General features: G+C 40.2%; 1 protein-coding gene across 1 annotated transcript in view; it reads left to right on the forward strand.

The window, feature by feature from the left end:
* The window catches only part of LOC116514649 (dachshund homolog 1-like), a 47,259-nt gene extending 29,721 nt beyond the window's left edge, over positions 1 to 17,538 (forward strand). The window contains exon 6 of the mRNA XM_032226264.1: positions 16,848 to 17,538. Within this exon, the coding sequence (XP_032082155.1) occupies positions 16,848 to 16,885 (38 nt within the window). The 3' untranslated portion in view covers positions 16,886 to 17,538. The remainder of the gene's footprint in view (positions 1 to 16,847) is intronic.
* The last annotated feature ends 268 nt before the right edge of the window (positions 17,539 to 17,806 follow it).

Genomic DNA, 17,806 nt, shown 5'->3' on the forward strand with positions numbered 1-17,806 from the left:
TGCAATTCTTGTGAGGGATTGTGGTTGCTGTGATAGCACAGGAAAATATCCAGGAAGATAAGAAGCAACACAATGATTAAACATGCATCAATAATAATACTAATAAAAAGGAATAGATAGTTTGTCTCTTCTTCACACATCAGGAAACACACCGGAGAATTATTTCTCCAGGTGTGATCTCAATGACAGCAGCCAGAAAGGCGGTAGATGGTTTGATGACTCATCATTGTTTCAAATAGATTAGCTCTGTACAAACCACCTTCCTCTGAGTGAGTGAGATTAACTTAATTTAACGTTCTGCCTATCAGCATCTCAGTTTCATTGAATTTGCCCGCCAGATTGTCCAATTTGTCTTTTTTTTAACGTCGTTGTTGTTGTTAACCAAAAACCCGTCAGGCATATATTTCTGGAAGACATATGCAAAGGTTTTTGCCTGCCCTGACATTTTCTAGAGGAAAATAGGAACATTCAAACAATGTGAATTCTCTTTTAAGACTAGTTATGCAGTCCTGTCGCAAACAAAATATGTGAGGCGGGATGGAAAGAGGTTTGATCTAGAGCAGGATAGGCAGATTCAATGAGTTGTAAAACTTCTCTGAGCTTGGTTTTTTATTGCCCATTTAGGTAACATCTGAATCAATGGTGGGATTCAAATAATTTAACAACTGGTTCTCTGCCCTAATGACCATCTGAGTAGGTGGGGCTCGGTGGTCATGTGACTGGGTGGGCATGGGCAACTCAAGGTCACTCAGGTCGATGGGCGCTCAGCCATAGCTGTTACAATGTAATAAGGATTAACCAGAGAGGCAGTTTCTGTAAGCAGGTCAATAAAGATTAGGCTAGAAACAACACTAGAATGTTTCCTTCCTGCCTTCCTTACAGGATTAGCCCTGTAAAGTAGAAAAAAACAAAAGGATATTTCTTCCAACAACCGATTCTCTGAACTCATTAGAAAGTTACCAACCGGTTCTCCCGAATAGGTGCGAACTGGCTGAATCCCACCACTGATCTGAACTGATAACTACTGCAAATGAAAAAAAAAAAAAAAGCTCAGAGAATTCGTACAGCCCAGAGCTACCTAGATGCTCCACAGACCAGGTTCATGTCATCTTCTGGCCCTCTGGAACTTTGAGTCAGTCACTCTAGTTCCATGATGGCGAGTCTATGGCATGCCTGCCACAGGTGGCACGTGGAGCCCTCTCTGTGGGCACGTGAGCTGTCACCCAGCTCAGCTCCACCGCGCTTCTGTGCATGCCTCTCGCCAGCCAGCTTATTTTTGGGTCTCTGCCACCCATGCAGAGGACGTGCACATGCGCGGGGGTCAAAGATCACGTGAGCATGCATGGGGGTGGGGGGAACGTAGGGGTACGGTCCCCACATACCCCATTTTTGGTCTCGGGAGGTTTCAGGGAAGCTTTCTAGGCCCAAAACAGGACGCAGGGGTCGCGGACATGCACAGTGGCATGGGGAGCGTGTGGGGGGTGTCATCCGTGCATGCACAAGGGGGCTGGGCACATTGCATTATGGGTGTGGGTGCGCACACATGCAATTTTGGCACGCAAGGAGAAAAAGGTTAGGCATCACTACACTAGTCCATTACTTAAATGATGTATGATGAAGATGTTTTTAATCTGCCAATACTTATCAAGACAAAACCTGATATCCAAGACCTTCTAGTTGTGACAAGAGTGAACAGTGAACTGCTTAGAGGCAAAGGAGATATAAAAGTAAGAAATAAGCAACTTAACGTGCATCAGAGAAATTTGCAGTGTCCGGAGAGTTTGCCGGTTGTATTACGAGACCATCAAATGTATCCATCCTTCTCTTTTGACATTAGCAATATGATGATCATCTAGGAGGTTAAACAGCTTACATGTACTGTTTGTCATAAATATATTCACCATGGAGGTAATGAAACATAAATGTTATTCCTCTTGGCTGTATATAAATCAGAAGGTGATAGGACAGCTGTCTATTTACAAAGAGTCATTAATCTTTTGATTCTGAAAAACTGAGTGAGTTAGGAAAGCTTATCAAAGTGAAGGAAGAGCATTTCATGAGTAGAACGGGGAAGTTTCATAGGAGAAGAAACAGTCCTGCATATATTCTGGAGCACTTCCTGCATTGAATATTTTACTAACATTGAGGTTTGGTCCTTTGCTATCGGCTACTTTTGTTATGCTTTGTTACAATTACTTTCATTGCAATTTTATCATATTACAAGGGGCACAATGGCTCAGAGGTTAAAGATGCTGAGCTTGTCAGCTGAAAAGCTGTCAGCCTGGTTTCAAGGCTGAGCAATGGGGTGAGCTCCATTCCTTGCCTCACCTCCTGCCCACCTAGCAATTTGAAAGCATGCAAATGCAAGTAGATAAATAGGTACCACTTCAGTGGGAAGGTATTAGTGTTCCGTGTGCCTTTGGCATGTAGCTATGCTGGCCACATGACCGCAGAAAATATCTTTGGTCAACGCTGGCTCCTTTGGCAAAGAAACAGAGTACTGCCCCCTAGAGTTGGACATGGCTGGACAGGGAAAATCTTTGCTTTTGTCCTTACTTCTATTAGTTGTGAAGGATTTTTCATCATCATTAGCCATTGAATTTCTTATTGCGTCTTTGCATCAGAATAAATTTTGAGAGCAGCCATGAGAAGCTTTTTAGGGTTAGGTTTAGGGTTAGGTTTAGGGTTAGGGTTAGGGTTAGGGTTAGGGTTAGGTTTAGGTTTAGGGTTAGGTTTAGGGTTAGGTTTAGGGTTAGGTTTAGGGTTAGGTTTAGGGTGCTGAGTGCTTCCGCGGTTATGTCATCACGGTAGGGTCGCGTTTTTCCTTAGTGCTTCGGACGGCGCGGATTTGCCCTCCGCACTTATGTCGGCGCGGATAAGGGCTTTGCGGTTTTGTGGTGGAACCCCCATAGAGCAGGGGTGTCAAACTCGTCTCATCACGGCAGTGCCCCGTGGCGTATCACAACTTTTCCCCCTTTGCTAAGCTGGGTCTGGGCGTGGTCAGCGCGTGATGCATCCGGCCTCTGGGCCGCGACTTTGACATCCCTGTCTTAGAGCCAGGCGGACATGTTGTATGTTTCCTACCGTTTTTGTTCTTCTTCCTCCAGCCAATTGCTTTATTTGGCTCTGATAAAATCCTCCTGTTTTGTTTGCTCTTTAAACAGCTTTAGAAAAGGAGAGCAATTCTCAAATTCTATTTTGTGGCCTTGAAACACCTCTCACTCCCCCGTGGGGTGATGGGTGTTTGTACGTGTTTTTTTTTTTTTCATAATGGATTCGCAAAAAAAAATTTGTATGAAAACATTCATTATGTACTTCTCTCCTACTTCACTTTCCCCTCCCTTAACTAAGGATAAGCGGTGGAATTATAGTGCAGTGTGCACAGAAATGAAACAATGATAAGTTTATTTCCTGTCTTCTGGCACAGCAATTCTGGTATTTTTGGCAGTTTTTCAGCTCTAGCTAATCAATTAAAGGCAACTTTTGATTAAGTTAAACAAAAGGTGGTATTGATTGCTGACAGTAACCTATAAATAGGCTATTGTTTCATGGGTCACTATTAGCTACACCTTTAAACTAGACATTATTCTATTTATCATCTCAGAAAGCAAAGCTTGTAGCACAGTTAAAGCAAATTCACTTAGTCATTTTGGGGTGACTTTTCTTCTTTTAAAGAAAAGGAGTCTCTCTTAGAGCTCTCCGAAAAAAAAATAATCTTCTTGATTAAAGTGTTCTATGACTGTATTAAGACAACTCATTTCCCAAGAGATTAATAAGGCTGGAGTAAAAGTCAAGAATCGGTATTGAGGGGCAGTGAAAATGTTGACTTGGTCAGGCATTTCAAAAGGGAAAACAAAAGAGAACTGTAATCTGGTGGTTTTATTATTATTTTAGCAAAAGCACTTAGAATTATATCCCATTCCAGAGTGCTTTTATAGCACACTCTGGACAATTTACTGTATATTGTCCCCAACAATTTTACCGCCCTCAGAAGGATAAAAGGCTGACTCAACCTTGAGCCAGTCAGGATCGAACTGCAGACTATGGGCAGAGATAGCTGGCAATATTGCATTCTAACCACTGCACCACCCAGGCTCCTATTTTCAGGCAAAAACCATGCATTCTGTTTATGCAAAGTGTGTGCCTTCCCAAATATAATACGCAAAGGAACCATGAGTATTTCTGGACTTGTGTAATTCCGTAGCAACATCCTGCCATTGTCTTATCACTCCTTGTTCTGATATTAAGAACATAAACCTTTCTATTTAAACAACCCCGTTAACATTGTAGTCCACCTCCTTCAGTTTTATGGCCAACAGAGGTGTCTACAGAATATGGCCAAAAATGTAAGGATGGCAACCACAAGAGTGTGATCTGGGCTTTGTCTGTTTTGCATATGTGTCATTAAAACTATGTCTGCCACTGGATGGATATTGTATCTGAAGCTCATCATAGCAATAGCAATAGCAATAGCAATAGCAGTTAGACTTATATACTGCTTCATAGGGCTTTCAGCCCTCTCTAAGCGGTTTACAGAGTCAGCATATTGCCCCCAACAACAATCCGGGTCCTCATTTTACCCACCTCGGAAGGATGGAAGGCTGAGTCAACTCTGAGCCGGTGAGATTTGAACAGCCGAACTGCAGAACTGTAGTCAGCTGAAGTAGCCTGCAGTGCTGCATTTAACCACTGCGCCACCGCAGCTCTCTCATAACAGTAACCTAAACTCTCTGAATTCATGTCGAATTGAAATCGATACACAAATTATCCCTTCCTTTCCCCATTAAATTGTGATGTAGGTCTTTAATCAACAAGGGCCAATTATATACTAAAATGAAGATAGGGAGATGATAATCTATGCGAAAAAATGTGCCTGCTTGGGGGGAAAAAATACAAAAGGAACATATGCACATGTGAACATATGCATGAAAACCTATGCAAATAAAACCAAAATCAGACATAAGGTTCATTTGCAGGAAGAATGTGATTGGAGGTGTTTCTCTTAACAGCTTCTTTTCATGGTTTGTTGAGAGGAATGTCTGTCAGCTCATAGTTGTGCATGTCAGCTTGTAAAGCAGGAAAGAGGATTTTTCTTCACCTTTCATGAGGCTTACAAGCAGGAATGAGTTCCTACCAGTTTGGCCTGGTTCGGCCGAACCGGTAGTGGTTTGGCGGCCTGGGTCGCTGGAATCGGCAAGCCTGCCATGCCCCCAAACCGGTTCTCTGGGCTGTGCCATAGGTACCACCATCTTGTTTTTCAGTTCTGTGCATGCGCAGAACAATTTTACTTGCACTGCACATGCACACACATCATGCATCAAGAGTGTGAAGCATGCGGCACGCATGTGAATGAACCAGCAGTAGTACCTACCAGAACCCTCCCCTGCTTACAAGGGCTGTTAAAAACAGTCCCTTGAGGATGTTCTGGATGCCCCTCTTCTCCTCCAGTGTAGAAGACAACAACAACCAGAATTTAGCATTGGTGGTTTCTTCTTCGGATGTGTGCAAGCTCCCCCACTCCACAGTTCTACTAAATGAACTTCATACTTGCCTGGTATGATTGGCTACATCTTTTAATATATAAGGCAGCTGAAAATTTACTTCCTGGAGTATCCATCTGTTTGTTTCAAGTTTCAGTAAGTAGAAAACTTTGATGTTCTCAAGTAGAAAAGGGAACATTAAGGAAACCTTTGATAAGATAATGCTGTTTCTACTGCAGCTTAAACAACCGCATATAAGCACCTAACATATTACGCCCTTCTGCACGCCATAAAATCTGATTTCAATAAACGAAGCTGGAATGTAAATATACCTGGCGCACACCTGTGTAGGTGTGATGCATGGGACAGAGGACACTGTGTTCTAAAGCCAAAGGACTCAATCCTGTGCACACTTATTTAACAGATATGCCACTAAGATCAGCACAACTGGTTTCTAATTGCCATGGAATTATTTACATATTATGTCTTTCGAGTGGTAAAGTAATTTAGTAGAAATTCAAACGGAAGGTCGGACCAGTTGTGGACGTCCCAAATTAAATTTCCCAAATTAAAAAGCAAAACAAAGTAGCCACAGAAGGTTGTTGTTGTTGTCGTTGTTTTAAATCCCCTTGGTTGTTTTTTTTTTTTCAAAGTTCAAAAAAAGCTGCTTTGCATTATCCCGATTCCTGTAGCTGGGGACAGCGTACAGTCCTGCCAGAATCCTGTATGTGTGTGTTTTCCTACTGTTCAAACCATATTAATGAGAACATCATTTTGGAGAAGTAATTATTTCTATTTGTCTTGTGTCACACTTTCTAATTCCCCTATATTAGCACAGCCAAAGCAAATTAATTGCTTTTTCAGCAACTGAACCTTGTCCAAGCAGGAGCTGGGATGATTTTCTTTTTCTGTTTCCCATTTTCTCAAAGTAGAGGGTGACCACATTTTTTCTCCCTTGATCGCGATTGAGACTCTCTTTTCAGACCATAGATGTAGCTCACTTGATGAAATATACAAGTTAAACTAAACTCCCAGGGAAGATAAAAGTTCTGAGCCGCAAGATTATACATCAGAACAGTTAAAGTGAAATTAAAATTAAATGAATGAATCTCACTGAAGCAAAAAAAAGCTGTAATTAATGGTTCCCTTAATTGTCTTCATAAAATATTTGCATGGGTCTAATTTGCATAATTTGCATGTATTAATTAATCTTTCAAAGGAATTTTGTGCTGAGAGAAGCCAAAAATATCTCTTTGTTTTATTTAACATCTAATGAAATATTTATCTTCTGTAATGAACTTCTCATTTTCATTAAAATAAAAGTTGCACAAGTTGGTAGGTTTTAGATGTGTTTATCATCCAAAGGGTGTTTGGTTTTAATTTTTAAGGGGAAAAATAAATACCTCTTGCCTCACAACCTTAGAAGGCAGAAATATATTTTTTTATATATTTTGAGTTGACAGCTGCATCTAAAACAATGAAGTATTATCATGCTTTGGTGACAATCTTGCAGTTTACAAATTTTCTCATCCAGGGTTTTTCAGCTCTGTCAAAAACTACAGGTTAATTTTCCTAAGTCCCCATGTTTTCATTTAACCTCTTTAAAATAAATCCAATTATTGTGGTGAATGTCGTGACATAGCTTACAAAAAACCTAGCTTGCCTGATTTGCAAAAGAGGTGCAGGAGACCGGGGGGGGGGGGGGGGGGAGGAATGAATTATGAACCGCGATGCAAAACCTGCTGAAGGCATATTATTAGAGTAAAATTGAATAAACAAGATTAAACTTCATCACTGCAAGGATAGGTCATAATCAAATGAAGTAAAAGCCTTCATTTTAGATAATAACAATAATAAGAACAAGATCTGCAACAGAAGGGAATTCAAAAGGAGAAACTGTCCTGGAAATAGAAAATTAATATTGAAACTGTCAGGTTAAAATCAGAATAGGCAAGCATTAGGAGATGAAATGTGATAAAGTGCTTTGCAGAAAGCAATTTCTATGGAAGTTATGGATCTAAAAGGACAGTGATTAGTCCTTCGGAAGCAAAGGTTAAGGCTATTACTTAAGAAGGAGACTACCTCCATCCCAAGGAAATGCATCAAGTAGTTAATATTGGAGCAGATTGTAATGAAGGCAGGCAAAGAGATGGCTACAATACAAGATTGCCGCTTTACAAAATTTAACATGGTACATAATAAGATTTATGAATGAGAGATTCGTTTTTCAAGGATAAGTATGACACTGTTAGAACAATAAAACGCCGTACTTGAACTCTGCACGCGGTTCTGGTTTGATAGGACAATGAAGACAAATTTATTCAGTTGAGGGACACAATGCAAATGCACTCTTTCTGTTATTGGTGTAAATCCTTTGAAAATTTGAAAACTCCCTAATGAGGAGAAGGGCACTGGAGAATGTGTTTTAGAAGAGAATACCCCTCTGGTGTGTAGCTTAGAAATAGGAGCTGAGTGAAAACACTTTGGAAAAGTGCCACTTAGAAAGTAATTTGAAATTGGCCCATGGAATTATCTTTACAAGGATATATTTTTGTCATATTGCAGCTATTCTGCACATACCTCACACAATTACCAGTTCCTTTGAAAAAAAAAATCAGTATAATTTCAGAAGCGGATTATGCTAATTTGCCTAATTTATCGGTTCTGATGTTTCGCATTTAATCATTTTCAGGGGCCATCGATGCAAAAGAAGGTTAGGTCTGCTTGTAAATATGGAAAGTAAGAACATAATAAATATGTATCCTAAAGTATACTAAGGGATGCAGTGGCTCAGTGGCTAAGACGCTGAGCTTGTCGATCAGTAAGGTCAGCAGTTTGGTGGTTCAAATCCCAAGTGTTGTATAATGGAGTGAGCTCCCATTACTTGTCCCAGTTTCTGCCGTCCCAGCAGTTCAAAAGCATGTAAAAATGCAAGTAGAAAAATAGGAACCACCTTTGGTGGGAAGGTAACAGCGTTCCATGCGCCTTCAGCGTTTAGTCATGCCAGCCACATGACCACAGAGACACCTTCAGACAGCGCTGGCTCTTCGGTTTTGAAATGGAGATGAGCACTGCCCCTTAGAGTCGGGAACGACTAGCACATATGTGTGAGGGGAACCTTTACCTTTAAAGTACACTAGTAGTTCTCAAGTTACAACAGTTCATTTAGTAACCATCAGAAGTTACAACGGCACTGACAAAAATGACTTATGACCATGTTTTACACTTATGACCATTGCAGCATCCTCATGGTCATATGATCAACATTTGGATGCTTGGCAACTGACACAAATTTATGACATTTGCAATGTCCTGGAATCACATGATCGCATTTTGTTACCTTCCAACAAGCAAAGTCAAGGAGAAGCGAGATTTACTTAACAACCATGTTTCTAACTCAACAACTGCAGTGGTTCCCTTAACAACTGTGACAGGAAAGGTCACAAAATGGGGCAAAGCTCACATAACAAATGTCTCGCTCACCAACTGAAATTTTGGGCTCAATTGTGCTGATTAGTCAAGGACTTACCTGTAGTTATTAAGAAGTATAACACTGTTGCATCTCTCTTGCACGTAGTTGAAATAAGAATGACTTAGGTAGAATGAGTGAAATTCCAGGCATTAGATCCCACCAATGAATCTTGGCCTGTGTCAAAACATCCTCTAACAGAGATACAAATTCTATGTGAACAGATGATGTGGAAAAGAGTATTACAAATTATTAAAATTGGTCCCAAGGCTACCAATTAATTTTATAGAGCATGACTAGCAAAACATCATTTTCCCCAGCAGTTTTCATGCCTCCGACTGGAATTAAAAGCTAAGTTGTAACTTTAACTGATTCTTAGGTGGAAGAGAAGGAAACCAAACTCAATGGAATTTACTTTTGAGTAGGTATAAAATTACATCACAATGTTGGCCAACTCAAAAACATTTATTGCTGAACCTTTTGAACCATTTTTGTATTCCTTTCATTTCTCAGTGTTTTCTCCTATTTAATGCTTCCACTCTCTTACAGTCATTCCTTCACCATAGCAACAACACTTAGACTTATATTCCGCTTCACAGTTCTTTACAGCCCTCTCTAAGCAGTTTATGGAGCCAGTGTATTTTCCCCAACAATCTGGGTCCTCATCAATTGTTTGAACCTACTCTGTGGGTGTGGTCTCCTTTGTGGGAGTGGTTTGCTGCCCATGTGACCGGATATGAAGATGCCGACGACACTTGTCAGAACCACCTTAAATTACCTCACACTCAGCACTGGCATGCATAAGAATATGATGTAAACTTGTTTTTTAAAAGGCATCTTTGGTTTGCGTTAAAACAACTTCAGCACACGCAATGTTCTGATTGCACCACAAACGCAGTAGTCATCCTTACCTTTCACAGAGGCACTGAGTTTTATAAATATGAGCATGATAGTGTAGAATAATCATATCCAAGGACCAGTGGTGGCTTTCAAAAAATGTTTGGAACCTCTTCTGTAGGTGTGGCCTGCTTTCCGGGTCCACTGGTGGAACCTCTTCTAACCGGTTCGGTAGATTTGATGAACCGGTTCTACCGAATAGGTGCGAACTGGTAGGAACCCACCTCTGGTCCTCATTTTACCGACCTCGGAAGGATGGGAGGCTGAGTCAACCTTGAGCCTGGTGAGATTCGAACTGCCACATTGTAGGCAGTCGGCAGAAGTAGCCTGCATTATAACCACTGTGTCACCCTGGCCACAATGAGCTTCAATTGCTAGCCCAAATCTTCCATCTTGCCAACTTTGCCTGTGGTGTTTGCAGAGAGAAAAAACGCTGATAGAATGGCAGTGTAGCAATGAAATCTTTTCGCTTACTGAAAAAAAGAATAACATAATGTTTCAGCTAATATTTATAAAAAGAGACATTTTTCCTATTATGTTCTTACTTTTGAAAAGCTTTGAAAAACAGTCTGGAGTAATTGCCAGCATATGTTCCAGTAGAAACTCGCCTTCAAAACAAAATATGCCCGAATACTGAAAATGTATATAATTATATACTTAAAATTAAGACAGTTATTTTACTTTTCTGTTTGCTGTTTTGACAGATTTCCTTTATGACGAACAGCAAACAAAACAAGTTAACAAAACCACAGGGAAGAATTTGACTTAAGAGAAATGTATTTGTCGCTATATCGCTTTGCAATATGTAAAAAAAAAAAAAGGCTTTGAGATATTCAGGCTTAGTTTGAATAGCACAAAACATAGATTACCAGTAATTTATTCTTTCCCCTTTTCTGATGTATCCCTTTCATCTGTAGATCAGGCAGTGCCTTCATTACAGATGTTAGGCTACAAGTGGTAAAATAAAGATGCTGATTGAAGATAAAATGAGTTTGCTAAACTTTTTCAGGAAACGCTGCAAGAATGGTACTTTATTTAGGATTTTTAGAATTTAGAATAACAGAGATGGAAGGGTCCTTGAAGGTCTTCTAGTCCAACCCCCTGCTTACAGTGAGCTCTGGCCTCTTTCTTCCAGAGAGTATTTTGCTGGCATAATTATTATTATTATTATCATCCATCATCCTCATCATCAGAGAGTTTGCTTACGTACAAACACCCACAAGTGCATGAATGCAAAATGGTTTTAAAAGAGGGTGTTTTGGAAAGCTCTCTCTTCAATTCAAAGGAGGGAGAATGAGGGCTTTCTCCCTTTCATCATAGGCTTCCTTGAGTCTTAAGAAACAATAAACTTGTCCTGTTTATTAGGAGACCTTGGTGTGTCTCAAATTAAATGCAATAACCCTAACCCTAACCCATTTCTTTGCTTGCAGCTGAATTCTTTGTCGGCCTCCCCTTATTACAGAGCAGACATATTTTTTTCTAGACTTGCAAATGTAATAAATAAATGGCAAGCTGTGTAATGACATAAGTTAATTCCAGTCGTGTTATAAATTCTGATGATGGACATGGAAAGCCCTTCAGATAGTAACCATAGTCACAGCCTTCGTTTGATGTGTTCCATTGTACCAAAGTAATGGGCAGAGATACACTTGATCTTAATTGGGTGATATTTATGTATGATGCTCTGTTCTATATACATGTTTATAGCTGTTGTTTTTGAAGCTGCAAGAGGCATCTTAAAGCATTGTTGCTCACGTTGATTAATATTCTTTTGTAATGCACAATCACTTGGGGTGATTGGAGATTCTTGGGCTGAACGAATGGGGGGAGAGTAATCCTGAGTCCCTAAATAATTATCCCTTGGAAAAACTGGTGTTAGGTGACACAATGAGGTATTAGGTTATACAATGATCTCAAAAGAAAGACACACTCCCTCCCTCTCTTATCTACCTATCATCTATCTATCTATCTATCTATCTATCTATCTTTCTTTCTTTCTTTCTTTCTTTCTTTCTTTCTTTCTTTCTTTCTTTCTAACTATCACATATGGTATCCATCATTTCAATTGGGCTTAAACATTACTCCCCCCCCCCCCAAACAGACTGAGCCCTATGCAATTACCCAAGACAAATATTCTCTTAGCTGGAATCAGGACTGTATCTCAATTGACTTATAATCTTAGTGTGATATTTTATTCTCAGCCAGTCAATACTTGGAGGAGTTCTCTGCATTAAGTTCTCTCCAGAAGCAAAATGTCTCACTGTGAATTCCTTACACCCATCATACCATTCTTTACTGAAATATTTACAAGGTTTTAGAATAGAGCAGAGCAGAGCAGAGCAGAACAGAACAGAACAGAACAGAACAGAACAGAACAGAACAGAACAGAACAGATGTCCATGAGATGGAATGAATACATAGATTTCATGTAGGGCTTGGATATGTATACTTCTAGAGTTAAAATGCTGGAGAAAAGACTTGGCAGCTGATAAGACAACTTTCATTTAGAAGTTACTTTCCTGTTATGATCTCTTCCATTTTAATAATTCTAAATATGCTTCAGCTTTATCTTAAACTCTCTCCTGTCTATAATTACTTTTTTTTTCAGTACATCCATATTATTTTGGCTCTGTGGTAAACCAGTACTCCTTTATTTGCATCATTAATGAGATCTATGGAGGGGAGGCAGAAATTGACTCTAACCTTAATTAGTTACCCCCATTGTAGTATTTTTTTGTAAGGGCTAGCGTTTGTATCCCATCTGTTGCAAGATGTTCCTCTTATTTGGATTTCCTGATGCAGTTTTGTCCGGAAAAAAAATGCATGAATCATTTTCCATTTGTTTGCCTTTGTCTCCTTTCATTGTTCTGGTTCCTTTTCCTTCAATTATTAAAGTGATGCATTGAATGGGAGGTTAGGATTACATGGCGATTCACATTCACCCTGCCTTATTAAAACAAATAAACCCAGCAGTTCTATAAGCTAAACACTCTTGAGCTCTGGATCACAGATGCTTTTATCAACATCGGGATGAAGGGGTTGTGTGCTTAGGAGCTTCCTCGTACAGCTGTTAAATGAAAGATGGCAAATAGCATTAGATGCCTGCAAAAAAAAAATCATAGGAAACAAAATATCTGCTATTTTCAATAGTCTTCCCTACTGAGAGGAAATGCCTTTCTTTAACTTTAAAATTGATTAGCAGTAGCAATAGCCCTTAGACTTATATACCGCTTCACAGTGCTTTACAGCCCTCTCCAATTGTGGGTTCCTATCAGTTTGAACCGGTTCTGACAAACTGGTAGTGGTTTGGTGGCCTATTTCGCTGGAACTGGCATGCCCCCGAACTGGTTCCCCGGGTGCGCCATAGGCGCTACCATCATGTTTTTCAGTTCTGTGCATGAGTAGAACAATTATAAAGGCACTGTGCATGCACATGCAGCACACATCAAGGGTGTGCATGGCATGCACACAAGTGAACCAGCAGTAATGCCTGCCAGAATCCATCCCTGGCCATCTCTGAGCAGTTTACAGAGTCAGCATATTGCCCCCAACAATTGGAGTCCTCATTAAAAATGAAAGAGTGTCATCCAAATGTTCCATGATGCCTACTCTCATGGCTTCTAGAAGGGTTGGGATGCAAATGGGCAGATGCCCAACGTTGAACCCTTTATTTGTTCCTTTGGTGGAGATTATAAATGGAGAAAGGTGGCCTCAAGGCTCTTGGCTTCTTTAGCATTTTTAATTCTTCCTTAAGACCCCTAAGTCCACCTCCTGAAATGAGACTTGGCTCTACTCATTGGCAGACGGTGTCCCATGATATCATACAAAGTCCAATGGGACCCTTGAATCCAAAAATCCATTCATCCTCGAGTAGAGAGAGAAGGCTGTTCTGCAACAAATCAAGATGTCTGTTCTGAGTGATGGAAGACTATAATAACCATCCATAAATTGATGGAACCAAACTTCCCTTCATGGTTGTTCAGCTTAATATGGAATCCTGTTTCTGGAATAACTGGTCCTCCCATTTCTGGTCTTAGCCTTGATCCAAAACTTGAAATCCAGACAGCCAGATGTGGTCCAGGGGCTGTAAAATACCCAGGTCCGTTTTTATACCTTTCAGTTTGAGGGCCTGCTTCAAGAATCAAGAAGATGGAAAAAGTATATTCAGAAATAAGGGCAAGTGTAATACAGCTTTCCTTTCTCATCAGAAGGAAACCTGTAGGCATCCTCCCAACTTTGCTGGCTGAAGAAGCAGGGATGACTCCGGCTCACAAAGAACTTTGCTGCTTTTTGTGAGGAAAAATCCTCTCTGGTGTTCTGGAAGTACCGTATTTTTCATACCGTAAAATGCACTCCCCCCCAAAAAAAGGAAGCTGAAAATTTGGGTGTGTCTTATATTCCAAACGTAGCCCTGCTCCCACCCTTCGGTCTCTGTGCATCCTCTTCCTGACTGCAGAGATTGCCACAGACAATGGCTTGCGTTTTTGGGTTCCATGCCTTGCATTTCAACCTTCAAATCCTCCATTTGAGACCTGTTCAAGGCTGCTGGGATCGCCAGAGCACATCACCGCCAATCACCACCTCTATGGGCTGCATATCCGGGCAGGGATCAGAGCTTTTGGAGACTGAAAACGTAAGGCACTGAGCCCAAAATGGCAACCCAGAACAGCTGGGCATGCATGCACGCTCACAACTAGCAAGCTAATGTGCTGAAGCTGTGCTGAAGGACACAAGCCAGATGAATACCAAGCAGGCAAAAATGTTTTCCTATTTTCCTCCCCAAAAACTAAGCAGTGTCTTATACTCCGAAAAATACGGTAGATTCTGGAGTAGATGGCGTCATCACATGACTGTATTATTCCATTAACCCAAAGCCATCAGAGCTGGTGATTTTGTGAAATTAGACTGTCAGAGGAAAGAATTCTATCCTTTCCCCCAAGTGTTTGAGGCAAAGAGCTATTTTTGGGGTGGGAAACACCTGCTTCCCCACAAGCTTTTTTTACTCACTCCGGTGTGGTAGGCCAGATGTGATTTGCAATCAGAAAGTTATTTCGGTATATTTAGCATTTCTCTTTCCAGGAGCACATCAGGTGCCCTTCTCTTCAAGTCTCCCAAAATATTTATATTTGAGTCCACATTGTGAATGTGTAGTGGCTTTTCTTTGTTGAACTCATTTTATTTAAATGCCTGCTGACGCCAACCAACTCTTTTGACTGCTAAAAGAAACCGGATAGAATTTGAAGCCTCTGACTGACATGGTTTTATAGAATAGAATAGAATAGAATAGAATAGAATAGAATAGAATAGAATAGAATAGAATAGAATTCTTTATTGGCCAAGGAATTTGTCTTTGGTGCATATGCTCTCAGTATATGCAAAGAAAAATAAAATAGAATACATCCATCAAGAATCATAAGATACAACACTTAGTGATAGTCATAGGTTACTAATAAGCAATCAAATTATACTAGGAAAAAAATAAAACAATATAAATTTTAAAGATACAAGCAACATGGTTATAGTCATAAGTGGGAAGAGATAGGTACTAGGAAGGAAGAGAATAATAGTAATACAGTCTTAGTAAATAGTTTGACAGTGTTGTGGGAATTAGTTGTTTAGCAGAGTGATGGCATTCGGGGGAAAAACTGTCCTTGTGTCTCATTGTTCTGGTGTGCAGTGCCCTATAGCGTCATTTTGAGGGTAGAAGTTAAAACAATTTATGTCCAGGATGTGAGGGGCACTGTAGTTATTTTCACAGATCTCCTTTTGACTCTTTTATGTGATTTATACATGGGTTTCCACGTAGGTTTGACAATAGGTTGGGTGAACCGATTTCATGTTTTTCCTCATTATAAAAGCATCACAATCAGGAGAAATTCTTTCGAACTACTAATTTAGAGAACTATGAAATATTTCTTAAATGAGCATCATTTTTGTGGGTACCTATCAGTCTCCACATCCTGAAGATTTTTTTCCAATCCAGCCTGCGAGCCGGATCCAGCCGATGGGGTGCTTAAATCTGGCCCATGGGGCCGACCTGGAAATAGCAAAGGACCGCCCCGTGGTGCCTCTGGCAGCCAAAATGGGGCACAAGGGGCAAATGTGGCCCCTGTGTGGCCCGCTTTCAGCCTGGATGGCCTCCTCCAGCACTTTGCCAGACAAAACGAGGCACAGAGTGTGGCATGTACAGCTCCCGCATGGCGCATTTTGGCTGGCAAAGTACTGGCATCCTTCCTGTCTCCACCTACCTACTGGCTGGCCCACAGAAAAGAACTGCAATGCTCATCTGACCCTCAAAGAAATCCAGTTTGACCCCCCTGATCTAATAGTCCCTAAGCGACGGGCCATTAAATGAGGACTTCTTGTATGGAGTAGCCTTCCACCCATAGAAGTTAAAGTTTACATAATGAATGACACGTGAACATTCTTTTTTTTAAAGTAATATTTAATAGTTATACATTTTTTAAAGAGTAAAACATACAAATACAAATACAATTTTAAACATACAACCCCCCCTCCCCCCCGCGGTGACAGTCATTCACAGCCCAACTTTTTTTTCCCTTCCTCATTGTTAGGTCTCTAAGCCACATCTTCACATTACAAAACTCAGGGATCTATTACAATATCCGTGTTCACTTTTAACTTTCCCCGTTTTAAGTCCCTGCTGTTCTCCTTGTCGCCCACATATACCATAAGTTCCAGCTAAGGTAATGTTCCGTTTCTCCTTTGTCCCTCAGCCAACCCGTCATTCTGTCCATTTCTGCACATTCATAGATCTTTTTAATTATAGCATCTTCCGACGGTATGGTAGTGGATTTCCAAAATTGTGCATAAGTTATTCTTGCGGCCACAATTATATGTAGGCTCAAATGCCATATTGAATTGCACGTGAACATTCTTAACAGAGAAGAAATGCAATTTTTTTCTATAAGATGAAATACACTATGGGAATGTTTATTGTGGGACAGAGTTTGCTAATGTCTTTCTTGTGCCTATTTCAGATGGAAGACTTTATCTGAAAACTACTGTTATGTACTGAGTTCGTCCAGTCGGAACAATGTGTATTACCAATCCAGAGGACTCTGCAGTAAAACATCCAGTGTTTTCAGAAGTTCTGCAAAAAATAAAAATAAAAAAGTGAGGAAGGTGCTTTGCAGAAAACTTTTATCACTTCACGTAGCCATGGGTGGAGATCTTAAGCGTTTGATGGGAGCATCCCCATTGCATTGTCCAAGCTCCATCCTGTGTTACAGAAGACATTTCTACAAACTGGTGTAGCTTTCTAGTAGCTACCAGGAAATCTGTACTGAGACTCCAGAGCAAATCTATGTACTCCCATTTCAATGGAATAAGAACTATTATTCTCTTCTGAATCTTTTAGGCACATCAAGGAAATCTTCCACTTCTCATCTTAAGCACTCTTATGCCAAACCAGCAAGATGGTAGAAAAAGAATGATTATTTCTCAAATGGGCATCAGAAGATTCCTAAAACAAAAAAACTGACGTTAGGAGTACACAAAACAAAATGTTATATATCGCTTTCTTCTTTTTTTTCTTCAAATTCTGAGAATTGGATTTTTTTTTTCACACGGCCTTTGCAAGAGACCAAGGTGTACCTTACAGAATTTAAATCAGTTTTATCTCAGCAAAAGAAGTAGTTTGAACAGCATTTGCGGTGATCGCAAGAAGAAGGAGGAGGAGGAGGAGGAGGAGAAGAAGAAGAAGAAGAAGAAGAAGAAGAAGAAGAAGAAGAAGAAGAAGAAGAAGAAGAAGAAGAAGAAGAAGAAGAAGAAGAAGAAAAAGACGACTGCTTATAATTCCTCATGTCAAACTGTCAGTATCAGAGGGATGACAAGTTGTTCCTCATTTCTGAAACTGTTCAGGTGTACAGTATATAACCACAAAAACCACTCACAGAAAATATTATGTATGCAGTAGTATACTAGATTTTAGGAAAAC

The sequence above is a fragment of the Thamnophis elegans genome, chromosome 11, assembly GCF_009769535.1.
Source record: "Thamnophis elegans isolate rThaEle1 chromosome 11, rThaEle1.pri, whole genome shotgun sequence".
Classification (NCBI taxonomy): Eukaryota; Metazoa; Chordata; class Lepidosauria; order Squamata; family Colubridae; genus Thamnophis; species Thamnophis elegans.